The 26,472-nt window shown below is 38.7% G+C and overlaps 1 protein-coding gene across 1 annotated transcript in view; it reads left to right on the top strand.

Annotated features, from left to right (window-relative positions):
* Positions 1 to 19,457, top strand: part of CPD (carboxypeptidase D) — an 86,590-nt gene extending 67,133 nt beyond the window's left edge. The window contains exons 13-21 of the mRNA XM_054459895.2: positions 636 to 831; positions 2,799 to 2,934; positions 6,037 to 6,168; positions 6,956 to 7,051; positions 7,162 to 7,226; positions 11,969 to 12,100; positions 12,657 to 12,842; positions 13,150 to 13,249; positions 15,357 to 19,457. Of these exons, the coding sequence (XP_054315870.2) occupies positions 636 to 831; positions 2,799 to 2,934; positions 6,037 to 6,168; positions 6,956 to 7,051; positions 7,162 to 7,226; positions 11,969 to 12,100; positions 12,657 to 12,842; positions 13,150 to 13,249; positions 15,357 to 15,583 (1,270 nt within the window). The 3' untranslated portion in view covers positions 15,584 to 19,457. The remainder of the gene's footprint in view (positions 1 to 635; positions 832 to 2,798; positions 2,935 to 6,036; positions 6,169 to 6,955; positions 7,052 to 7,161; positions 7,227 to 11,968; positions 12,101 to 12,656; positions 12,843 to 13,149; positions 13,250 to 15,356) is intronic.
* The last annotated feature ends 7,015 nt before the right edge of the window (positions 19,458 to 26,472 follow it).

Here is a 26,472-nt window from a genome sequence, read left to right on the forward strand (position 1 = left end):
AAACCAGCCTCAGCAATATAGCAAGATCCTGTCTCTACAAAATTTTTTAAAAAAAATTAGCTAGGCATGGTGGTGCAAACCTGTAGTACTACTCCCTTAGGAGACTGAGGCCAGAGGATCACTTGAGCCCTGGAATTTGAGGCTGCAGTGAGCTATGATCAAGCCATTGCATTCCAGCTTGGGTGACATAGTGAGACCCTGTCTCTTAAAAATATAATGATAATAATATAAATAAATAAATAAGGGAGGTTATCTACGTGCATACATACTTAAATATTTCTGTAATAAAAATTTAATTTGTGAGTTAGTACAAAAGATATATATTAACTAAATAGTAGTGTAGATTAAAGAAGATAGGGCAAATATTGTGATGATTGTATGAGAATGACTGAATTTGGAAGGATGGTAAACTAAATCATAATCTTTCCTAAATCTGATAATATCATCTATTTGATAAATGTTCTTTGGTCAAGGAAAACTAATTTTCTTAAGGTTTTGTGATACAGTGATTCACTCTTTAAAGACTTTTTAAAACTTTTTGTGTTTTATTTTCATTTCTATTTTTAAAATCCATAAGTCAACATTAACATAGTGCTTGATTACTTGCTGATTTTTTTGTTTCTGGTTTTTGAAAGTTTGGGACAGAGCACTGAATATCGTCACATTTGGTCCCTTGAAATCTCCAATAAGCCCAATGTATCTGAGCCTGAAGAACCAAAGATTCGTTTTGTTGCTGGTATCCATGGAAATGCGCCAGTTGGAACTGAACTGCTTTTGGCTCTGGCAGAATTTCTCTGCCTGAACTACAAAAAGAACCCAGCTGTTACCCAAGTAAGAGAATAGCGGAGGTTGACATGCTTTAAAAGGAAAAAGCTCAATATTAATCAGGGCACCATTTTTAAAATTTTTAATTTCTTGCTAGATTTTACAGAGTCACTTGTAGTACATTATGAACTTTACTCTTTAAAAATGAACCGTCTTTGTAGTATATACCCTTTGTTAATAGTGTCTTTCTATTATATTTCCTTGTATGTCTTAAGAGGCATGCAGGAAAGAATACTAAAAATTTACATTCAGTTTCCTACTCTGTCATTTAATAGCCACACTACCCTTCCAGTCTTTATTCTTTTTTTTTTTTTTTTTTTTTTTTTTTGAGACAGTCCTGCTCTATCACCCAGGCTTGAGTGCAATGGCACGATCTCGGCTCACTGCAACCTCCACCTCTTGGGTTCAAGCAATTATCCCGCCTCAGCTTCCTGAGTAGCTGGGACTACAGATGCCCACCACCACGCCTGGCTAATTTTTTAGTATTTTTGGTAGAGACGGGGTTTTGCCATGTTGGCCACGCTGGTCTCGAACTCCTGACCTCAGGTAATCCACCTGCCTTGGCCTCCCAAAGTGCTGTGATTACAGGTGTGAGCCATGGCGCCTGGCCAGTTTTTTACATTCTGATTTGAGGGACTTCCATTCTGAATTACTTATAACTAGGACACTATATTGAAAAATCTAGTGAAAGCCTAGTTTTTCAGTATAGTTTTCTTTTTCATGTAATACATAAAAAATTATTGGACATCTTGGCTGCTAAGAGATTTTAGAAAAAGCAATATGGTGTTATCTACTTTAGCCATCTATGACTACAGAAAAGAACTTTGGGGTGTGATGGCTCGTGCCTGTAATCACAACACTTCAGGGCGCTGAAGAGAGAGGACCACTTGAGGCCAGGCATTTGAAACCAGCCTGAGCGACAGAGTGATACCTTGTCTCTACAAAAATTTAAAAAATTAGCTGGGCATTGTGGTGCACACCTGTAATCCTAGCTACTTGGGAGGCTAAAGTAGGAGGATCACTTGAGCCTAGTAGGTCAAGACTGCAGTGAGCTGTGATTGCACCACTGCATTCCAGCCTGGGTAACAGGCTGGAATCTCAAAAACAAACAAAACAAAACAAAATCAAACTTTGACCCAGCGGCTTGGGCATGTATGATTAAGCATCCTAGTTGTACGTTGCCTCAGAGAAGGGAAGGAAAGAGTGCATCCTTCTAAAACACTCACTAATTGGCACTGTCCATAGTGGACTTAGGAAAGGGAAAAAGAACTGATATTTATTGAATACGCATTATGCGCCGTGTAATATACCAGGTATTTTATATACATCATTATATCCTCAACCCTGTGATAATGATTATCTCCATTTTATAAATGTAGAAACTGAGGCAGTCCCACAGCTAGAAACTGGTAAAACTAGAATTTAAACCCAAGTATGTCTACTTTGAAGCCCAGTGCAGTTCTGCCTCCCCAAAACAAATTGGGAAATAATTGATGTCATGATTAGGATCAGAAGGGACCTGTGTAATGAGGTGACATGAACTTAAATCAGACTGACCAAAAATTATGTTATCTTCCTTTGTGGGACAGGTGCTCTGTGTTGCGAACTTACTCAACTCTGCCATTAGAGCACAAAAGCAGTCATATGTAAATGAATAGTCATGGTTATGTGTCAGTAAAACTTTATATACAATAGCAGACACCAACTGGATTTGGCCTGCAGTTAGTGGTTTCTCACCCCTGTTCTAAGTCACTGGAAGGTCTCTGGGAACATTAGCTGTACAGTAGTTTTTTGTTTATTTTTAATATATTTGAAGCAAAAGGAAATTTTATTTTTTATTTTTTCATTCATTTTAATTCTGCCTTTTAAATTAACTGTGTGTAGAATAAACAGACTTTCCATTTGAGGCATGAGAGGGTACCCATTGATTCTACATGCAGCTAGTAACTCGTTAATTTCTGTTTCTGCTTCAGTTGGTTGACAGGACTAGGATTGTGATTGTCCCTTCTCTAAATCCAGATGGGCGAGAGAGAGCTCAAGAGAAAGACTGTACTTCAAAAATAGGACAAACAAATGCTCTTGGCAAAGATTTGGATACAGACTTCACAAGTAAGACTAATTTTTAGGCTATTAAAGTACTTAGGAGACAATTTTCTTCCTGCTAGAAGATTGGTTGATCCTGTTTTGTCAATGAATAATGGAGTACTTTCTTGTCTGGGTTATGAATGTGAGGTATGAATGAATTCAGACATCCGGAAAAGTTTTTGAATTTTTCTCCATTATTATTTGCAAAAATAATTAAAGTTTTTCATAGAAATTCAATCCATTATATTGGGATGTTTCTTCACTAGTTGTGTAGAGATGTGTATTCTCTCTCCCCTCATATGTATGTGTATACACACACGACACACACGTATGTATATTGATTTGGAGAGCCCTGTTTCTTATTTACTTAAATGGGATCACCAACTGTATGCATTATTCTATAACCTTTTTCATTGAATATGTATCACTGACATCTTTCAATTTCAGTACTTATAGATCTCTAACATTCTTTAAACAGTGCTGCAGAGAACACCCAGCTTTCTGAAGCTCTAATTTTCTTCCAAAGATAACATATTTGTCCATTTTCACACTGCTGATAAAGGCATACCCAAGACTGGGAAGAAAAGGAGTTTTAATTTGACTTACAGCTCTACATGGCTGGGGAGGTTTCACAATCATGGTGCAGGATGAAAGCCACTTCTTACATGGTGGCAGCAAGAGAGTGTGAGAAGGAAGCAAAAGCAGATCTGATAAACCCATCAGATCTCGTAAGACGTATTCACTATCACAAGAATAATACGGGAAAGACCCACCCCCATGATTCAGTTACCTCCCACCGGGTCCCTCCCACAACAAGTGGGAATTCTGGGAGATAAAATTCAAGTTGAGATTTGAGTGGGGACACAGCCAAACCATATCATTCTGCCACTGGCCCCTCCCAAATCTCATGTCCTCACATTTCAAAACCAATCATGCCTTCCCAACAGTCCCCCAAAGTCTTATTTCAGCATTAACTCAAAAGTCCACAGTCCAACATCTCATCTAAGACAGGTCCCTTCTGCCTCTGAGGCTGTAAAATCAAAAGCAAGTTAGTTACTTCCTAGATAAAATAGGGGTACAGGCATTGGGTAAATACAGCCATTCCAAATGGGAGAAATTGGCCAAAATGGAGGGGCTACAGGCCCCATGCGAGTTCAAAATCCAGCAGGGCAGTCAAATCTTAAAAGTTCAAAAATTTTCTCCTTTGACTCCATGTCTTGCATCTAGGTCATGCTGATGCAAGAAGTGGGTTCCCATGGTCTTGGGCAGCTCCACCCCTGTGGCTTTAAAGGGTACAGGCTCTCTCCCAGCTGCTTTCACCGGCTGGCATTGAGTGTCGGCAGCTTTTCCAGGGGCACGGTGCAAGCTGTCGGTGGACCTACCATTCTGGGGTCTGGAGGATGGTGGCCCTCTTCTCACAGCTCCACTAGGCGGTACCTCAGTAGGGACTCTGTGTGGGGGCTCTGATCCCACATTTCCCTTCTGCACTGCCCTAGCAGAGGTTCTCCATGAGGGGCCTGCCCCTGCAGCAAACTTTTGCCTGGACATCCAAGCTTTTCCATATATCTTCTGAAATCTAGGTGGAGGTTCCCAAACATCAATTCTTGACTTTTTTGCACCCGCATGCTCAATGCCACATGGAAGCTGCCAGGTCTTGGGGCTTCCACCCACTGAAGCAACAGCCCGAGCTGTACCTTGGCCCCTTTTAGTCACAGCTGGTGCAGCTGGGATGCAGGGCACCAAGTCCCTAGACTGCCCCCAGCACGGGGACCCTGGGCCCAGCCCACAAAACCAGTTTTTCCTCCTGGGCCTCCAGGCCTTTGATGGGAGGAGCTGCCAAGAAGGTCTCTGACATGGCCTGGAGACATTTTCCCCATGGTCTTGGGGATTAACATTAGGCTCCAGGCTACTTACGCAAATTTCTGCAGCTGGGTTGAATTTCTTCCCAGAAAATGGGTTTTTCTTTTCTATCGCATAGTCAGGCTGCAAATTTTCCAAACTTTTATGCTTTGCTTCCCTTATAAAACTGAACGCCTTTAACGGCACCCATGTCACCTCTTGAATGCTTTGCTGCTTAGAAATTTCTTCTGCCAGATACCCTAAATCATCTCTCTCAGATTCAAAGTTCCAAAAATCTCTAGGCCAGGGGCAAAATGCTGCCAGTCTCTTTGCTAAAACATAACAAGAATCATCTTTGCTCCAGTTCCCAACAAGTTCATTATCTCCATCTGAGACCACCTCAGCCTGGACCTTATTGGTCATATCACTATCAGCATTTTTGTCAAAGCCATTCAACAAGTCTCTAGGAAGTTCTACACTTTCCCACATTTTTCTGTCTTCTTCTGAGCCCTACGAACTGTTCCAACCTCTGCCTGTTACCCAGCTCCAAAGTTGCTTCCACATTTTTGGATATCTTTTCAGCAACACCCGACTCTATTGGTACCAATTTACTATATTAGTCTGTTTTCACACTGCTAATAAAGACATACTCGAGACAGGGAAGAAAAGGAGATTTAATTGGACTTACAGTCCCACATGGCTAGGGAGGTTTCACAATCATAGCGGAGGATGAAAGGCACTTCTTACATGGCAGTGGCAAGAGAGAATGAGAAAGAAGTGAAAGTGGAATCCCCTGGTAAACCCATCAGATCTTGTGAGACTTATTCACTATCACAAGAATAGCATGGGAAAGACCCATCCCATGATTCAGTCACCTCCCACTGGGTACCTCCCACAACACGTGGGAATTCTGGGAGATACAATTCAAGTTGAGATTTGGGTGGGGATACAGCCAAACCATATCAGATAGGTTATTTATATATTCCCTAAATTATTTTGTAAAGCAGGATATGCTTATTCTTTTTGTTTTTTTCAATACGATTTTTCTTTAACTTGCTTAGAGTCATTAGTATATACACATCCTGAAGTACATAATAAAACTCAGACTAACCTACCTTCTGTAATGTATCTTTCTTGCTTGAGATAGTGGCTTATGGAGAAATAAAATATTTATCTACAAATTTTTAAGTTAGCATTTTGATTGTATTCAAGTAGAGAATATTTTCTTAGATACTCATACTAAGATTTAAAATTTGATATTTTATATTTGACTTTTCTCTTTTTTAGATAATGCCTCCCAACCTGAGACTAAAGCCATCATTGAAAATTTGATTCAAAAACAGGACTTTAGTCTTTCTGTTGCCTTAGATGGTGGTTCCGTGCTGGTCACATATCCTTATGACAAGCCAGTACAGACAGGTATGTAGAATGTCATTTCATATATATACTATTTAAGCTTAGGTAGCAAATCCCAATTAAGTAATGTCCCTTCCACATTTTTATAAATAGTGAGCATTTGAGCACACTGTGAGCAAATTACCAACCAAAGAAGATTGTACATACATCAGCAGTTCAGTTACTTGGAGAGCTCAGATCTAGTGGTAGCCCAGCTTTATTGAGTCTAGCTATCTTGTTCCATCTGTTCCATTTTGTCCACAAGCATTTACTGAGCAATTATTATGTCTGTAAATATTGAGGATATAAAAGTGAGTATGACACGGTTTCTGCCTCATGAAACTCCTATGTAACCAAATACTAACTGTACAGATTTGTCCTCCCCTGTTTTAAACTTTGACTAAGTGATTGCACCTTATGATGAGTTAAATAGTTGGTAGTTTAATCTCTGTGGGGTCGCACTATATGGAGATAGTTTGGGTGGTTTTCAGTGCATCTTACAAAGAATATTGTTATTAGGCTACAGTTGTCCCAAAATGCAGTAAGACATACCAAAACAAGTTTGTATTTTAGTGTGACAGTCTGTTGTGAAAACTCACCATTAGAACCTTTTCATGTAAGGAGGATGTTTGTCTTCGTGTGATTATCTTGGGCTAAATAAAACCTTTTAGGGTTAATTATAGTAACAGTATACTTAAGTGGAGTGCAAAATTTATTAGGAGAAAAAGATGACTTGTATCCATGAAGGTTAACTTGGGGGAAAAAAATCATTTGGATTTCTCCACTGACTTCTAAATTTTTCTTTCTATAGTGGAAAATAAAGAGACTCTGAAGCATTTGGCATCTCTTTATGCAAATAATCATCCATCCATGCACATGGGTCAGCCCAGTTGCCCAAATAAATCAGGTAGGTGTTTTCCATACCTTTTGTTATTGCTGTTGTTATTGTTGCTTTTGTGGGGAAAGGAGTTTCACCTTAAGGTCTTCTTGATTCCACATCTCTTAATGCTTTTATAGATGAGAATATTCCAGGAGGAGTAATGCGTGGAGCAGAATGGCATAGTCACCTGGGCAGCATGAAGGTATGCTTTCTAGAACATGGTTAGAATGGAATTATGGCCAGGCACGATGCCGTACATGTAAACCCAGTGCTTTGGGAGGCCAAGGCAGGTGGATTATCTGAGTTTGGGAGTTCAAGACCAGCCTGGCCAACATGGTGAAACCCCATTTCTACTAAAAATATAAAAATTAGCTGGGTGTGGTGGCAGACGCCTGTAATCCCAGCTACTTGGGAGGCTGAGTCAGGAGAATCGCTTGAACCTGGGAGGCGGAGGTTGCAGTGAGTCGAGCCGAGATCACACTACTGCACTCCAGCCTGGGCAACAGAGCAAGATTCCATCAAAAAAGAAAAAAAAGAATGGAGTTTATGAATATCAGCCATCGAGTGCAAGAATAGGTGACTTTTCTGGTATTGTAAAGTGAATGGCATCTGCCTCATGGCTTTCTTGATATGTTTAGCCCTTAAATTAACCTGACAATACTTTTTTGGCCATTTTAACCATTTTTAATTGTACAGTTTAGTGACATTAATTAAATATTGTGCCCCAAAAACCATATCTATTTCCAAAACTTCATTTGCCCCAGACAGAAACTCTGTACCCACTAAGCAATAACTCCCTGTTGCCCTCTCCCATGGCTCCTGGAGCCCCTGTCTACTTTCTGTCTCTATGAATTTGCCTGTTCTAGGTATTTCATGTAAGTAGAATCATACGATATTTACCCTTTCACTTGGCAAAATGGTTTTAGGATTCATCCATTTTAGAGCATGTATCATTACTTCATTCATTTTTATGGCTGAATAATGTTCTATTTATGTTTATACCACATTTTGTTTGTTAATTCATGTGTTGATGGGCACTTGGATTTCTACTTTTTGGCTATTCCAAATGATGTTGCCATGAACATTGGTATTGCAGGTATCTGTTTGAACCCCATGCTGCCATGAACATTGGTATTACAAGTATCTGTCACTTCTTTGGGGTAGATACCTAGGAGTGGAATTGCCTGGTTATATTGTAATTCTATGTTTAACCTTTTGAGGAACCACCAAACTGTTTTCCACAGCAGCTGCACCATTTTACATTCCTTACCAGCAATGTTTGAGGTTTCCAATTTTCCCATATCCTCTCCTCACCAACACTTATTTTCTGTTTGTTTTTTTTTTTTAAACAGAGTCTCACTTTGTTGCTCAGGCTGGAGTGCTGTGGCTATGGCTCCTTCGCAGCTTATTGCAGCCTGAACCTCCCAGGCCCAAGTGATCCCCCCACCTCAGCCTCCTGAGTAGCCAAGACCACCCGCATGCACCACCATGCTGGACCAATTATTTTTAATTCTTTGTAGAGACAGAATTCCCTTTGTTGCCTAGGCTGGAATTCTTTATATGTTAATATAAAAGGCTGAGCGTGGTGGTGGCTCATGCCTATAATCCCAGCACTTTGGGAGGCTGAGGCGGGAGGATCACCTAAGGTCAGGAGTTTGAGACCAGCCTGGCCAACATGGTGAAACCTGTCTCTACTAAAAATACAAAAAAAATTAGCTGGGCATGGTGGCAGGCGCCTGTAATCCCAGCTACTTGCGAGGCTGAGGCAGGAGAATCGCTTAAACTGGGGAGGCGGAGGTTTCAGTGAGCCGAGATTACACCGTTGCACTCCAGCTGGGCAACAAACACAAAACTCTGTCTCAAAAAAACAAATAAACAAACAAACAAAAACCATTCTGGATGCTGTGTATTCTAGATGGGAAATTCTTATCAGATACATGATTTGCAAGTATTTTCTCCTATTCTTTAGGTTACCTTTTAAATTTCTTGATTATGTCCTTTGATACACGAGTTTTTAATTGTAATGAAATCCAATGTACCTGTTTTTGTTGTTGTTGCTTTTGCAGTTGTTATCCTAGCTAAGGATCTGTTGCTAAATCCAAGGTCATGAAGATGCCCCGCCCTGCCCCGCCCCCCCCCACCCCACCCCACCCCACCCCATGTTTTCTTTCCTTTTCTTTTTTTTTTTGGAGAGCAGATGTGGGATAAGTGGGAGGGGTGGGGTACATGGGGTGGGGTACATGGCCCCACCCCCTCCCCACCTCCCTGCTCCCTGCGGCCTATGCTTGTGTTTTCTTTGAAGAGTTTTATGGGCTGGGCACGGTGGCTCAGGCCTGTAATCTGAGCACTTTGGGAGGCCAAGGTGGGTGGATCATTTGATGTCAGGAGTTCAAGACCAGCCTGGCTAACATGTTGAAACCCCATATACTAAAAATACAAACATTAGCCATGCTGTAGTGCTGCACGCCTGTAATCCCAGCTGCTCGGGAGGCTGTGGCAGGAGAATTGCTTGAGCCTGGGTTGGGGAGATTGCAAAGAGCCAAGATCTCGCCACTGCACTCGAGTCTGGGCGACAGAGTAAGACCCTGTCTCAAAAAAAGAATTTTATGGATCAAGCTGTCATACTTCAGTCATTGATGCAGTTTATTTTTTATGGTATGAAGTAGGAGTTCAACTTCGTTTGTTTGTATGTAGAAATTCAGTTGTGTCAGCACTGTTTGTTGAAAGACTATTCTTTCCTCACGGAATGGTTTTGGTATCCTTCCCAAAAATGAGTTTACCATAGATGTGTGGATTTATTTCTGGACTCTCAATTCTATTCCATTGGTCTATATGTTTGCCTTTATGCCAGTATCACTGTTTTTTTTTTTTTTTTTTTTTTTTTTGGTTGTTGTTTTCCTTTATTTATTTATTTATTATTTATTTTTTTGGTTGTTGTTTTCCTTTATTTATTTATTTATTATTTATTTTTATTTATTTTTTTATTTTTTTTTTTTTATTATACTTTAAGTTCTAGGGTACATGTGCACAATGTGCAGGTTTGTTACATATGTATACATGTGCCATGTTGGTGTGCTGCACCCATCAACTCGTCATTTAACATTAGGTATATCTCCCAATGCTATCCCTCCCCGCTACCCCCACACCACAACAGGACCTGGTGTGTGATGTTTCCCTTTCTGTGTCCATGTGTTCTCATTGTTCAATTCCCACCTATGAGTGAGAACATGCAGTGTTTGGTTTTTTGTCCTTGCGATAGTTTGCTCAGAATGATGGTTTCCAGCTTCATCAGTATCACTGTTTTGATTAATGTAGGTTTGTTGTAGTAAATTGTGAAATTGGAACGTGTGAGTCTTTCAACTTTATTGTTCTTAAAGATTGTTTTGGCTATTCAGGGCCCCTTGTCATTCCATTTGAATTTGAGCTTTGGCTTTTCTTTTTCTGAGAAAAAGGGTGTTGGAATTTTGTTAGAGTTTGTGTTAAAACCGTATATCACTTTGTGTAGTATTGACATCTCTACAATATTGTCCTCCTATCCATTATTTAGGTCTTCTTTAATTTCTGACAGCATTTTAATTCATTGTCCATCCACTTCAAATTAGGCAGGAGTTGTTAGCAGATGGGTAGTTGGCTGATCATTTTATTCACATGTGCAACCAGAAAATTGACTTCATTCCCATTTCTGCCTGTCTTCCCTCCTTTATTTACTAAGAACTTACTACTGGGAGGCACTTTGCTATATTAGTGATAAATAAAATATATTGCCTGGCCTATTGTATGAATTAACTGTGTTACATAATTAATTGATTTGATCTAGAAGAGAGCAACTCTCAACAGGCCGTGAGAAATTAAAGACACAAAAAATTATATCTAGTCAGAGATACAGCCTTTTCTCTGTAGAGGAGATGGCATTTGGGCTGCAGAGATGGTGAAGCAGAACATTCCAGAAAGAGGAAGCAGTACATAGCAGAAGTCTATTTTAGTTAGAATATGGGGTGTAATGCAGAGCCACAGAAGTCTAAGAATGGAAAGAGTGCTTGTTGCTTTGAATGCTTTTTTAAAATAAGAATGGGAAACTATGAGGTTTTGAGCAGGGGTAACAATATTGACATGATCTGAGCTATGCTATGGGAAAACTAATCTCTAAATAATCAGTTAAGATAGTTTGGAGGAAGGAGAGACTGGTACAGGGAGACTGGTTTGGAATTGTCTAGATAAAAAGTAATGAGGGCCTAGGTTATGCTAGTGGCAACGAGAGTAGAGTCAAAGGATGACATTTTAGAGATTCTATAGAGGTAGAATTGACAAGATTCAGCAAATTATGGATGATAGTGAGATAGAGAAGTCAAATACAAGAGGTTTCATTGCTATGTGAGAAAATGAGTTAATACCATTAACTGAGTTAGGAAAAAGAAGAGATTTTGGGAAAAGGTGGTAAGTTGGGTTTTTGAACCTGTCTGCACAGGCAGTTCCTATACCTTGATAATATCAATGCCGTATTGCAGGGAGTGGATATTGTCACCAGCAGGGATCCAGGTTGAGGGTATGAGAGGGCTAATGATCATTATCTCCATAGCTTCAAGAACAACTGTGACGTTTCTGGGTTTTGAGGGAAGCTGACCTTCTTCTGCATGTACTCATTCATTCATTTCTTCAGCAAACCCAAATAAACCCCATCTACCTGGCACTACCAGGCACTGTGGGAAGCACTGAAGATAGGAAAGTGAATTCGACATAGACCCTGTCCTCAAGGGCTCTCATAGAGTTTGTGATTGATTATAATACAGAGAAGTTTATTTATATTTGTCATAAAATGCTTTACATCTTCTTTGTTTACATCAGCTACGTTTTCTTTTCATTTACTCCATTTGTTGTATTACAAAGCCTCATTCTTTCTTTTACTTATTAATTTTCCCACATTTGATTTTGAACTTTATATTCTAGGATTATAGTGTCACCTATGGCCATTGTCCGGAAATCACAGTATACACAAGTTGCTGTTACTTTCCTAGTGCTGCACAACTCCCTTCCTTGTGGGCAGACAATAAGAGATCTCTTCTTAGTATGTTAGTGGAGGTGAGTCTTTTCCTTTTAACTAGAGGCAAACTCCCAGGAATATGTTCAGTGAAAAACTTTATCAAAACATTGTATTTTACCAAAAATGTATATTATTTATTTTAAATTTATATAGAAAGAAGAGTTTTGGTCATTTTATGTTTCCTAAATAGATGCCATTTATTCACATCTCTGGAATCTGCTATAATTTAGGTAATTTGACCTTGCAAGATGCTGCAAGTTCTTTAATTTGAATATCACAGTTACTGGAGTCAGTATACCATGGTGGGAAGGAAATCACTCAAGGCATTAGAAGATTGGGTTCTAATGCTTTAGGCTATGACAATATCAGAGTTCTCTTTTATGTCCAGCTCTGTGATCCTGAACATTGAATGAATAGCAAACAAGGTCAGAGTCAGTAGGGAGGAAAGAGAAGCAGGCCATACAGAGTTTGATACTTGTTTGTGTGTGGTTTTTGTTTTGTTTGTTTGGTTGGTTTTGGTCATGCCTCAAGCTAGTGCCTCTACAATGTCTGGCATTATGACAACATAAATTTATATTTTAAACATTTTTTCAGGTTCACAAGGGAGTTCATGGATTTGTTAAAGATAAGACTGGAAAGCCAATCTCTAAAGCAGTCATTGTACTTAATGAAGGAATAAAGGTACACCCAAAAGAGGGAGGTTATTTCCATGTACTCTTAGCACCAGGTGTCCATAACATCAATGCCATCGCTGATGGGTACCAGCAACAACATTCACAGGTAAGAAACTCAAATTAAGTAGCATCATGTAAATTTTTATTCTTAATAATACTTCTGTTTTATTTTGAAACTCTAGTTAGAAATCTTGAAGGGAATAAAGAAATTAAAAGTGTGACTGCCTCTTGATTATGATATCTTGTTATCCTTGTACCCCTTGCCAACAAAAGGGAAAATTTTCTAGCATTTTGTATACTTTAGATGGCAATGCATCATCTCCTTAGTTTGCTATATGGGCCCTAATAATATAGCAGGGATACAGTACACCTTAAGCAGAATTTGTCATGATTCTTACACTTTCTCCTTCTAGGTCTTTGTGCATCATGATGCAGCTAGTTCTGTGGTGATAGTCTTTGACACAGATAACCGGATATTTGGTTTGCCAAGGGAGCTTGTGGTAACTGTATCAGGTAAAGACATTTTGATTTTTAGTAGTAAAAGTTAAAAACAATCTTGACATTTCAATATGAGAGTGGATCACCTCCATAATCCTGAAACTAATCACTTGTCTTCTAATGTCTCCTTATCTAAATGTGATTTTCCTGGACCTCTGTTCTCACATATGTTCTCCTGGCTTGCCTTTCTCTGCCAAGACCAGCTCCATCAAGGAGACCCTAACCCAGCGGTGCTAGAGGAAGTAAAGACACACACAGAAATATAGAGGTGTGAAGTGGGAAATCAGGGGTCTCATAGCCTTCAGAGCTGAGAGCCTCCAACAGAGATTTACCCAGGTGTTTATTAACAGCAAGCCAGTCATTAGCATTGTTTCTATAGATATTAGATTAGCTAAAAGTATCCCTTATGGGAAATGAAGGGATGGGCCGAAATAAAGGGATGGGTTGGGCTAGTTATCTACAGCAGGAGCATGTCCTTAAGGCACAGATCGCTCATGCTATTGTTTGTGGTTTAAGAACACCTTTAAGCAGTTTTCCACCCTGGGTGGGCCAGGTGTTCCTTGCCCTCATTCCGGTAAACCCACAACCTTCTAGTGTGGACGTCATGGCCGTCATGAACATGTCACAGTGCTGCAGAGATGTTGTTTATGGCCAGTTTTGGGGCCAGTTTATGGCCAGATTTTGGGGGGCCTGTTCCCAACACTTCTCTTTCTTCAGGTCTATACTCAAACGTCACCTCCACGGAGAGGCTTTCCCTGATCACCCTAGCTACCCCTGTCACTATCTCTATCCTGCTTTTTTTCATTATAGCACTTGTCACTAATATTATATTATATATTTGTTCATTTATTTGTCTATATTCAATCTCTCCCACTAAAACATAAGTTCTGAGAGAGCGAGGAATCTACCTGCATCCTCCGAGCCTAGAACAATGGTTAGCACGCAGTGGGTCTTAATGAAGAGTTGTTGAATGAATGAATGATTTGCTTTATATTAAAGTCATAAGTTCCTAGGACTTTGACTTATATTAGTTCTGCTTTTTCAAGATCCAGGAAAGAGGAAATGTTTGTTTATGCTGGAACTAATTCACGTCATTGCTTGGATTACTGAAAGGTTAGGAAGAAAAAAAATGTGGTAAAATGAATACTCTGTTATCCTGTATCTATTTGATACAAACAGCCTTAGTTTATTTCTAAGTGCAACGTGGATGAGGCAGAATAACCAAGTTTTATCACAGGGTTCCTGTGGGAGAGACCCTTAGTTGAGAGAAAGTAGTATATTGGAAACATGGCCCAATCATAGATCCTGTGTGGTGTGTTCAAAGAGTTCTTAGCTTGTCTCAGATAAAGTATAAATAACTTAGTGGTTAAAAACACAGGAGGTAGAATTCAGCCATGGTTTAAATCTGGCTCTGTCACCCATTAGCTATTGTGAACTTAGTTTTCATTATTTTTAGTTTCTAACACTTTTATTTTGATAACCTCATGTACAAATTTAAAAAAGATTTGGATGAAATGAAGTTTACTGGAAAAGTGTAATAGAAGTCATAAAAAGCAGGTTGCAGAACAGTAGACACAGTATAATTTCATTATAGTAAAAGAAAAAAATACATGTACATGCATATGCATAAAGAAAGATCTGAAGCCAGGCATGGTGGCTCACGCCTGTAATCCTAGCACTTTGGGAGGCCGAGGCAGGTGGATCACTTGAGGTCAGGAGTTCTAGACTAGCCTGGTAAACATGGCAAAACCCCATCTCTAGCAAAAATTTAAAAAAATTAGCCAGGTGTGGTGGCGTGCACCTGTGGTACTACTCGGGAGGCTGAAGTGGGAGGATTACACACACACACAAAAGATCTTATAACTAAAAATGATCTCTGGGCAATGGAAATGTAAATATAGGAGGTTTTTCGGTTTTGGCTTTTGTTAGTTTGCTTATCTGTATTTTTAAACTTTGTATATTGTACATATACTGCTTCTATTATAATAAAAGGTTGTTCTTAAGTGCATGAAATAGAAATAAAATAAATGAGGGATATATTATTAAAAGTTCCATTGTAAGCGGCTACTTATTAATATCCTTAAAGTATAATATCACTCATGTGATGGTTTTTGTTTGTCAGGTGCTACTATGTCGGCATTGATCCTAACAGCTTGCATTATTTGGTGCATCTGCTCAATCAAGTCTAATAGACACAAGGATGGCTTTCATCGGCTCAGGCAGCATCATGATGAGTATGAAGATGAAATTCGCATGATGTCTACCGGCTCCAAGAAGTCCCTCCTAAGCCATGAGTTCCAGGATGAAACAGACACTGAAGAGGAAACATTATATTCTAGCAAACATTGAAAAACACATTTTGCATATCTCCCAGCATAAGTACCAAGCAAAATTACAGTTCCTCTTGGGAGAACACTGCATTAAGAAGAGAGACTCTCTTGCTTCTTCAAAGAGCTTTGGGAAGTTAAATTGCTAAATTTGTGTTCTCTGTGAATTTCACTGGCAGTTTTGAACTTCCCTTCCTTAAAGTACTCTTAACCTTTAAAAAAAAAATCTGATTTCTATTTATGCAGCAGAGATGGGACAGCCACTTTTTCTTTTTAATTTAAGATGAGCTATTTGGAGTTTATGTAATAATGGCATAAAGCCAACTAGAGGATGTTGTATTTTGCACATCAGGTGTTTACTAGTGGCTTTAGTATTTTTCTTTGTTTTAAATGGCCAAAAGAATCCAGAAACATTAAGGCAGGGACAGCAGTCAGAATCGACATAAAGCTTTAAAAACTCAAGGTTTTTCCAACCTACTGAGGAGTACTTTTCTCTAGTTGTTAAATAGCTGGAGTTTCTCTTATTCAGGTTTAATGGAGGTTGAACTGATTTTTAAACACATATAACAGTAGGAAATGAATAAATGGGCTTCTGCATTTGGCTTTCTACCTGTTCCAAGGCTAGATCGGAACTGGTAGACTACGCTGTAAGCAGGATTTCACTACCTCTGTTAAGGTTTAGCAAACTTCTAAATAGCCCATTTTAAGGGAGAACTTACTAACTTTGTTGTGAAAGGTCTAAATGCCCACTTGAATGAAGCTGAGAGAGAGATCTAGCAAAAGCTAAAACTCATGTTGCCTATCTTTGAACTTGGTAAAAACCCACAGGTGCTGCTGCTTATATCTGTGAATCACTAGCTTATTCTAGGAATGCCTGATTCTTTAATATTGCCTAAATTGAAACCTTTTTCTATGTTGCACACATGGTTTTCAGATGACCCAGCCATCTACAAGATCTGAATTCTACTGAAAATATCTAGAAATGTGGAAGAGACCTACTTGCACATTCTTAACCTGTATTTGAACACAAAATATATATATTTATGCTCTAGCCCAAGCCTATACCCTGTAATAGCATACTATTATTGAAATCAGTTGGCCAGTCTTGTTCACATAGGGCTCTGGGAGTGATTTGGTTCTTTGTCCTAATGTTTCATTTGACAGTCTCTTTTTGATCAACCAATTTTGCTAAAAGTTCAGTCGAAAGCTTTTAAGTATAGCTTCCTCCCTTGAAAAAAAATGTAAACTATGACTGCTGAGTGATAAAACACTGTGGTGTGAAAGTGTCATCTTCACTGCCAATCAGGCAAAGACCTGAAAGATTTGCATTTTATTGTGTCTGTCTTATCATGCAATGGAAATGATGCTTTTTATAAGTATGCATCTTACCAATGATCTAACGGTTTAATACCTTTGAATGTTTTAATGACCAAGTTGCTGCTGAACTTATACTAAATCAGGGGATCAAAAAACTTGCTCTCATCTTCTCAAATTGTATTCTATATCCATTAATGTATCAGTTATCCCAAAGCCTTCAGGTGGAGTGGTTTACCACCTACCTAGGTCGTTCAACCAGGTTTTGTGAGGAATGCATTCAAAGTGGCTTTATAAAAGAAGATTTTGTTTAGCGAGAATAATGAGGTCATGTCATTTGTTAATAAGTATCTGTGATAAATCCGTGGTTCAAGGTTAAGCCATTCTGGTATTCTGGTATTAGCAACTGTAAATTCTGCCACCTCATACATGGAACAGAGCTTGTGGGATGCTAATAGTTAGTGAAGTATATATGATTTAATTTCTTCTAATAATCTTTATGTTTTCTATAAGGATGGTGGTGTATTGCTCTTTTTCAGCTTTATTTTTAAGAGTACAGTCAGGAAACCAACAAGGGGCCTAAGAGTGGCTGCCCCTGCTTGGGACATTACAGCAAATGAAACAAAGTTAATGTGACAGGCTTTGCTTTGTTATCATTGGTCTTCACTACAGGATACCTTTTACATTTACTTCTCTCTTGGATCAAATATGTCTTTAACTGTACATCTCAGTGGCTGGATGCCATGCCTTTTAAGCATGTGTAAAATTTTTAAAGAAACGAACATATACATAGTTATTTTAGTAATATTTCCTGAAAGAAAAACCAAATTCTGCTATAAATCTTGATCTTCAATGAACTTTTAAATAACGCATTTAGCTGGAAAACAAGACTTTCCCAGCTTGTGTTACCTAGAAGCGTGAATGTACAGGATACCTGACTACTAAGACTATATTCTCAGCCCTGCCCTGTCTTTTATTTGCGGATCTAATCTAATATTAGAACATATTAACCGCTTAAGGCATTGAAGCCATATGGGATGGGGAATGCATTTCTTCAGTGTTTCTCCGAGAGACTTTCCGTTTCCTTGGAGTTACGGAGGCAAGTAAGTATCATAGTATTAAGAAATTTGCCTAAATTTGAGTTGTGCCTTTCTTTACTCACAAGGCATGGGCTTTGTCCTGGTGATCAGTTTGTAAGCCTTCTTCCTTCCCAGCTCCTTAATAAAAGCAAAGTGATTGAGTAGGTAATGTTCAAAGTGTCTGCCTGTGTACATGTACTTGTATTGCTTATGTAGTTCAGTAAGATGTGCCCAAGTCATTTCAGAAAGAAAGACCCTTTGGTTTTGATGCATTTTGCTGAACACTTGGGTAGTGAGTGGGATCCTATCCAGTTGAGGAATGCTTGCAATGCTCATTGAAGGGATTTGCTTTGGGACTTTGTCATCTTCCAGAAAGGAAACATATTGTATATTTGGCCCAGTGTGATTGATTGCTTAATCTTTGGTAACTTTTACTTGAATGGGATTTGCTGAATTAATGACTATTGAATTTAAAACTAATTATGAGTTGACAAATAAATAAAAGGTAGTGTTTATGTCTGAGCTTATTGTGTTTGAGCTAACACCAGGTTACTCAGTAACCATGACCTGCTCCTCCATTTCCATTTATTCTCAACATTAAATAGTTTTATCTTGTTGTTGCCAGAAATGCACTTGTGCCAGGTATTGTCCCTGCTGTATGAAAAGCTTCTTGGCAATGAATTCTGTAATAGTGCCCTACATTATGGTTTTCTGGTGGAATTGTTTTAACAGTGACAACTCAGCATTTCCAATATATTTTTGCTTTATTGTTATTACCAAAAATTCCACTATGATTGATGTTCAGTGATTTTCTGTAGCAACTTTTTTGGTAACTCTTTGGGTTTCTGATTTGTTTTAGCTAAAATTTTGGGGGGATGATTTGGGTCTTTGATTAATGTCAACTGAACTTGGATTTCTAGTTCATGAAGAAATCTCTCTCGATACCCATTATCCTATTTTTAGCAATAATTTGTTAATGATGCCACTTGATTTTCAGAATATTGTCCTGGTTGATTTTGATTTGACAGAGTACATTATGAAATTTGCAAGTAGGTTACCATTTTCAGGCAGTTGGATATAAATTATGTAAATATGTATGATTATTATTTTTATAAATGGCATAACATGAGTGTACTAACTACCTTCTATGCTGGCCATGCTACAGATTTTCTGGAGGTATGACATAATAGTATTTTTGTATGCTCAGATTAAAAATCAGCTTTTCACCTCTCCAGTTTTTCCAAGTGATACTCCCAGTTCTAGAGCAATCTACAGCTGTTTATATGAGGTGCCCAACACCCATTCATCTCAAGTGCTTCAGTCTTTGGTTTATTTCATGCACTGTGCCTTCAAAATGAAATTTTTAAAAGGACTTTAAATGAAGTTGAATAGTAGTTTTTAAAAGTCAATGTGTAATTTATGTGAAATCTAACTGTAATGAGGTCCTTTCTGTTTTTTATATGTAAACAGATCTACTAATCCTGTATAAAAGTTATTTTACGATGTTTGTCTTTCTTTGTGTTTTGTCTCATAATCTTTTTTCAGATGCAATATGCCAGAAAAAGTTATAGGTCCAGTTTGAAAATTATTTAGTTTTTCTGCTTGTGCTAGTGGAAAAATAGTACCAGGATCAGAATACAGGGTATCACCTATGGGATGTTTCTGTATTTATGAATTGACTCAAAAGAAAGCTTTGTTTCTGAAATCACATTATATAGTAGCCACAGTTTTCTGTTTGTAGCTCAGCTAGATTGTTATATATGTTCAATCATTTCACAATAACAACACAAAACTGGTCATTGAAAGGTTTTTATGTACCCATTTTAAACTTGTTCGTTAAAAATTTGGTCCTTTTTCCAGGTGAGGCCCAGTTAGAATAATGTGTCCCGGCACTTTTAGGCACAGCAAGGATGAATTCAATATCCCGTTTTCACTTAGCAACAATGTGTTACTTCTACCCTAATAGGAATTGGGAAAGCAAAGTTATATGAGAAACAGACTCTGCTGATAAAGTACTCATAGTCCAGACCAGAGAAATAGAAATGGAAATAAGTTATATTTCAATAGTGATTGGTTCATCTAAAAGTCTCTGCTGTAAAGGAAATAAAGCATAGAGGTTTGAGCATGGACTTTGGAGTTGGACCAATCTGTGATTGATTCTTGGTTCTGCTACTTGCTTCCAATGTGACCTTGTACAAGCTTCTTGACATTCTCTGAGCCTCAGTTTCTCTACTGGTTAAAGAATAATCCTTGATAGGATTGCAGTGGAAAATTAAATGAAATAATGTTAGCAAAGGTCCCAACATAATATTTGACTCGGAATTGAATGCCCATGGTAACCAGCATCATTTTCCTTCATGTGATGTCTTCTTATGCCTTTGAAAGAAAGTATAAACAAATGTATAAACAAATGTATAACAAATGTATAAACAAAGATCTGTTTATAGGTGATCTTTTTAATTTAGAAGAAATTCTGAGACACAAATACTAAAAAAAAAAAAGAAATTTTTTATTATGTGGTTCAATAGATTGTCTAAAGCATGGCAGTAAAGTTTTAATTACGCCAAAATGCTTCATATTTGTTTTTAAATGAAATTAAGTTGTATTTATGCTTCTTTAGTGAAAACAGCCTTACTTAACTGCTACAGGAAGTGTGCATAGTGATAACAGTTCTTTTTCTCTCAATGTTTGAAATATTTTCCTGAATTTTCTTAGTTTTCTCATACCTGAATCAAGAACCCTTTTGGTTTGTTTCATAAACAGTAATCTAGTTATTATGTTCAGCTTTTCAGATTTGTAATAGCTGATTGTTCTCAGCAAAGTCAACATGATGGTCAACGCTAATACTACTCAATTATGAATAAGTGCCATTGTGTGGGTCTTCATGTCTTAGTCTCACTTATAGTTAGAATACCAACTGATTCTATGCTATTTATTGCAAACCTCAGATAAATACACCATTAATTATTACACACAAAAGCAATAAAATCAGTAGATAAAGCCCAATTTTACCTCTCTCTCTCTCTCTCTCTCTCTATATATATATATATGTATGTATGTATATATACTTTTTTTATTTTATTTTATTTTATTTTTGAGACAGAGTCTCACTCTGTCTCCCAGGCTGGAGTACAGTGGCACGATCTCAGCTCACTGCAACCTCTGGCTCCTGGGTTCAAGCGATTCTCTTGCCTCAGCCTCCCAAGTAGCTGGAATTACAGGCATGCGCCATCACGCCCAGCTAATTTTTGTATTTTTAGTAGAGACAGGGTTTCGCCATGTTGGCCAGGCTGGTCTGGAACTTCTGACCTCAAGTGATCCTCCCACCTTGGCCTCCCAAAGTGCTGGGATTACAGGCGTGAGCCACTGTGCCCGGCCCCAATTTTAACTTTAATATCACAATTTTCACCTACATTAGTAGAATATTAAAAGCAAACATGCTATTTCTTTGGCATTTTAGTTGAGGTCAAATAATCCTCTTCCTTAATTACTGTGTAAACAAATGTAGACAAGGTAAGAATGAGACAGGATGGCCTATATGGAGTAGTAAGGTGTTGAAGTTTAGAGGCCAGCCTGGAAGACTGAGGAGAAAAGGGTGAGAATTACTTGATAAGACTGAAGATATGATAATTGGAAGTGGGAGTACACTGAGATGGATATTTCAAATTCAGCAATATGAAGAGGCAGTGATCAAGTCAAAACTGTAGGTGGAAAATCAGCAAGTGGAGAAACTTAAGATGGAACACGGAGGAAATAGAGTCCAGATTAAATAGAAATTGCTATGATAACATGGATTATATTCTGTGATTGCCATTGAGGTTGAGCCAAAGTGAAGGAGTAATGGGGACAGTCTAGATTGCTAATTTCAAATATTTGAGGTTATTCCAGTATTTATGATTGTTATTTATTATTTATTTATGTACATATGGTTCCTAGCAGAGTTTTTCAAGACTAAACAGGCTTTTGATCTAGAGTCAAAAGCATTGATCCTGTTGAGAGGGAATGGAACAGAAAGGGACTGGGCAAGTTACAGTAATGACTGAATTGCAGGACTGCTATATTTAAAAAAATAATAATTTTAGATTTATAGAAAAGTTGCAGAGATCATACAGAGTTGACTCCTGGGTTTTGATTTGGAAGATGTGAGTGTTGGGAGGACAAAAGAGGAAGGATTATACACGGTTTTCTATTTAGCAGAACGTGAATGGAACACATTGGAAAGAGGGCCTGGGCATAGGAAATAGGATGTCTAGAATCTAGGCAGCAATGCACAGCTTGGGTACTCCAGGTGTCAAGCCATGTGGCTCTGCTTCTAGGTGACCAAGTTCAATTGAAATCTCTAGTGGAAGGTGTGTCCCTCCTAGAGTTGGAGCACACCTCACAATTTTTCACAAGTAAAAGAAGAGCAGAAAAACTTTTATATGGGTTTCAGACGTTTATATTATTGAACACTAAAATATCATTATTGTTTTCAAATAAAAGATAAACCTGAGACTATCACAAAGATCTATAAAATAATAGCAGAACTTCTGGAAATGAAAGTATAGAAACTAAAATGGATAGTTGGAGTGGCAGATTGGGCACAGAGAAGTAATTAACTAGAAGACAGATCTGTAGAAATTCTTACGTAGAGTAGCATGGAGATAAAAAGGCAGAAAATACAAAGAAGAGGGTTAAAATGTGGATTTGGCATACAACTAATACCACATGTTTGATAACCACAGTTTTAGAGGAAAGAAAGAGCATAGGAAACTAAGAGACAATGACTGAGAATTTTCCCCAAATTGATAAAGATAGCAACCCATAGATTAAAGAAACTCAATCCAAGCAAGAAAAAGTAACATCCACACTTAGATCAATAAAATTGCAGATCAACAAAGACAAAGACAAAAGAGATTAGCAATTAGACACTCTCAACAATAGAAACCAAAGTACATTGAAATTATATTTTTAAAATGCTGGGGAAAACATTAAATAACTTCCAACATAGAATTCTGTATTGAACATACCTTTCAAGAATGAAAGTGAACTTCCAGGTCGCTGAAAACATTAGTGGCAGCCTAGCTACCTGTCTCCTGATATTTCATTGCAAAATAATGCAAGCACACGAAGGAAAAAGTATACAGAAATCACACTCTCGGCATAATTTGAAGTCAGAGAATTTTGAAACTTCAAACTGAGTAAGATGAGGAAAATCAGCAGATCGCAACATGGATTCTCACAGGCCCACCCCAGCAGCATCCCACAGGCTCTGTGGAGCAAAGGCAGATGGAGATAAACTGCAGGGAAGTCAGGACAGGGACGCCAGAAAAAGAAAGTAATGTTCTAATCTTGGCCTAAAACTACTGGTCCACCTAACTCTCAATCTAAAAAACATGTCCAAGCAGATCCGGGCAGAAACCAGAGGCAAGGGATTTCAGAGTGAGCACAATTTAAAGGGGGCAGGTGTGACTTAATGAGGCAGTCTTTGAAACACACAGCTTCAAAAGAAAAGAAAAAAAGAGCTTCTAGTGAAGGGAAAAATGAAAAAAGGAGAAGCACCTTTGACAATTAGGTGATGAAAAGAAGCAAAAGACAATTAGGTGATGAAAAGAAAAGAAGAAAAGGAGGAAATTCGAGTCCTGCTAGTCAAATGAGAACTGCAAAATCAGAGCACTTACAACTCCTCCTCGAACATGCCAGCAAAAATACCTACTAAAGTATTTAATACCTTAGCTTTGCTCTATTATCAGAACAGATCTCAGCCATGAAACATGAAAATATAAATAGCATATATGAATGAATATTGATAAATGAATTTGTCATTATTAGCAGATGATATGATTATATATGTGGAAAATACAAAATAATCTACAGATAAATTAGAAATAATAAAATTTAGTTCCACTTCTAGCTATGAGTGGATTGGCTCGAAATGGAAAGACTTCTCATCAAGAGCAATTAGAAAAGCTAAATTTAATTTAAAAAAAAAAAACTGTTTGAAGGATTGGAGAACTACTAATGTAAGAAGGACTTACGGTATCAAGATCCTGGAACAAAAAGAGCTGAGAGGTGAGCATGATGGTAAAACTTTCACCTCCAGGCATGTTTCAATTCATAGGTGACAGAAGAGAGGCCAGGCAAGAGACACAGAACTCAAACAGAAGTTTTAGGCAGTATCACTGGGTAGGGGAAAATATGAGGTTAGCACCTGTCGAGGAAGTGGCACTGGTAAACAGTCTTTCAGTTAGGAAACCTGAATGGCTACACATTAGAATTAAGGGCTAACCAAAAATAGACCAATTTTAACAAACACAGAATCCCTCTTGGTATTAGTTGCACCCCATACTGGATTAAGCTGATCTGCCCCTACCTGAACTGCCTGGAAGAAGAGGCAGTAAATTCTTTCTGGAGAAAGACAACATCATCTAGATCCTCAAATGATTAATACAAAGTTTTATCTATAATATATAGCATCCAATCAAAAGTTCTTATTATCAAAAGACAAGATTAAATTGTGAATGATCAAGAAAAATAGAAACAATCCTATGGGAAATACAGATTTCTCAGTTATCAGAAATTTTTAAAGAATGATGATGGGCCGGGTGCAGTGGCTCACGCCTGTAATCCCAGCACTTTCGGAGGCCGAGGTGGGCGGATCATCTGAGGTTGGGAGTTTGAGACCAGTCTGGCCAACATGGAGAAAACCCATCTCTAATAAAAATACAAAATTGGCCGGGCGTGGTGGTGCATGCCTGTAATCCCAGCTACTCGGGAGGCTGAGGCAGGAGAATCACTTGAACTCAGGAGGCGGAGGTTGCAGTGAGCCGAGATCGCGCCATTGCACTCCAGCCTAGGTGACAAGAGCGAAACTCCGTCTCAAAAAAAAAAAAAAAAAAAAAAGCCGGGTGCAGTGTCTCACATCTGTAATCCCAGCACTTTTGGGAGGCCGAGGCGGGCGGATCACAAGGTCAGGAGTTCGAGACCAGCCCGGCTAAAATGGTGAAAGCCCATCTCTACTAAAAATACAAAAATTAGCCAGTGTGGTGGCAGGCACCTGTAGTCCCAGCTACTTGGGAGGCTGAGGCAGGAGAATCCTTGAACTAGGGAGGTGGAGGTTGCAGTGAGCCGAGATCGTGCCACTGCACTCTAGCCTGGGCGACACAGCGAGACTCTGTCTCAAAAAAAAAAAAAAAAAAAAGAATGATGATGAATGAATTCAAGAAAGTAGAAGACAAGATGAAGAATTTTAGCAGGTTTTTTTTTAAGACAGGGTCTTACTCTGTCACCCAGGCTGGAGTGTAGTGGTGTGGTGATGGCTCGCTGCAGCCTTGACCTCCAGGGCTCAAGCCATCCTCCCACATCAGCCTCCTGAGTAGCTGGGACTATAGGGCCCATCACCACGCCTGGCTAATGTTTTAATTTTTTGTAGAGATGAGGTCCTACTATGTTGCCCAGGCTGGCCTCAAACTCCTGGACTCAAGCAATCCTACCACCTCAGCCTCCCAAAGTGCTGGGATTACAGGCATGAACCACTACATCCAGCCCGATAATTAAAACATTTAAAAATTAAATCAATAATTTCACTTCTGGACAAGATGGATTAGCTGTATTTCTTTCTATTCCTCCCACTAAGCACAGCAAAAAAAAAAAAATCATATATATATTTTTAAAAAGACTCAAAAAGGTGGAAAGAAGAAGGCAGACCAGCTAGGGACCTCAGGATGTAAAGAACATGAAGGTGAGTTCCCTGGGTTTCCTTTTTGTTTCCTATGTCCTATACTGGGTGCTGGAAAAGCTGGCAACCTAGAAATGCCAAAGGGTGCAGACAAGAAAAGTCCAAAGGAAAACGGAAAGGCTTCTCTCTCCAGACAAGGGACCAGGAAACAGGTATCCTAACAAGACAGAATACTTTTGGACAATAATTTCACCACTCTGGACAAATGCCACAGAAAAAAACTGAGGCCCATCTTCACTCCTTGCCATCAAAGGCTGAGTGAGGAGGCTAGGCTTCCACACTCACCTGGCTCTAATGAAGCACCTCCCCCACCCCCCCCTTGGACTTCTCGTCCATTGCACAGCAGTAATGAGGCTCCCTGCCATGGTGGCAGTGGGGACCACATGGGGAGCAGTAACAAAGCACCCCCTCCCTGGGGAATCAATGAAGGCCAAGGGAGAGCCTGAACTTCCACTGCCACCCGGAAGTAGCAAGCAATTCCCTATGTCCCCCAGCAGCATAGTGTCAGAGCAAGTCTGCTTAAATAGAAGACTTAAATAAGATCAGAATCTCATAACAAATACCTGAAACATCAGGATACAATTTATAAAAATTGTCATTCCAATAGCCCAGAGAATTTCGACTTGAGTGAAAAAAAGACAACAGACCCCAACATCAAGATGACACAGATGTTGGAATTATCTGATGAGGACTTTAAAGCAGCTCTAATAAAAATACTTTAGAGAGCAATTACAAACAAACTTAGAACAAATGATAAAACGAGTCTCAGCAAAGAAACAAGATATAATGAGGAACTGAACA

The sequence above is a fragment of the Pongo pygmaeus genome, chromosome 19 (assembly GCF_028885625.2).
Source record: "Pongo pygmaeus isolate AG05252 chromosome 19, NHGRI_mPonPyg2-v2.0_pri, whole genome shotgun sequence".
Classification (NCBI taxonomy): domain Eukaryota; kingdom Metazoa; phylum Chordata; class Mammalia; order Primates; family Hominidae; genus Pongo; species Pongo pygmaeus.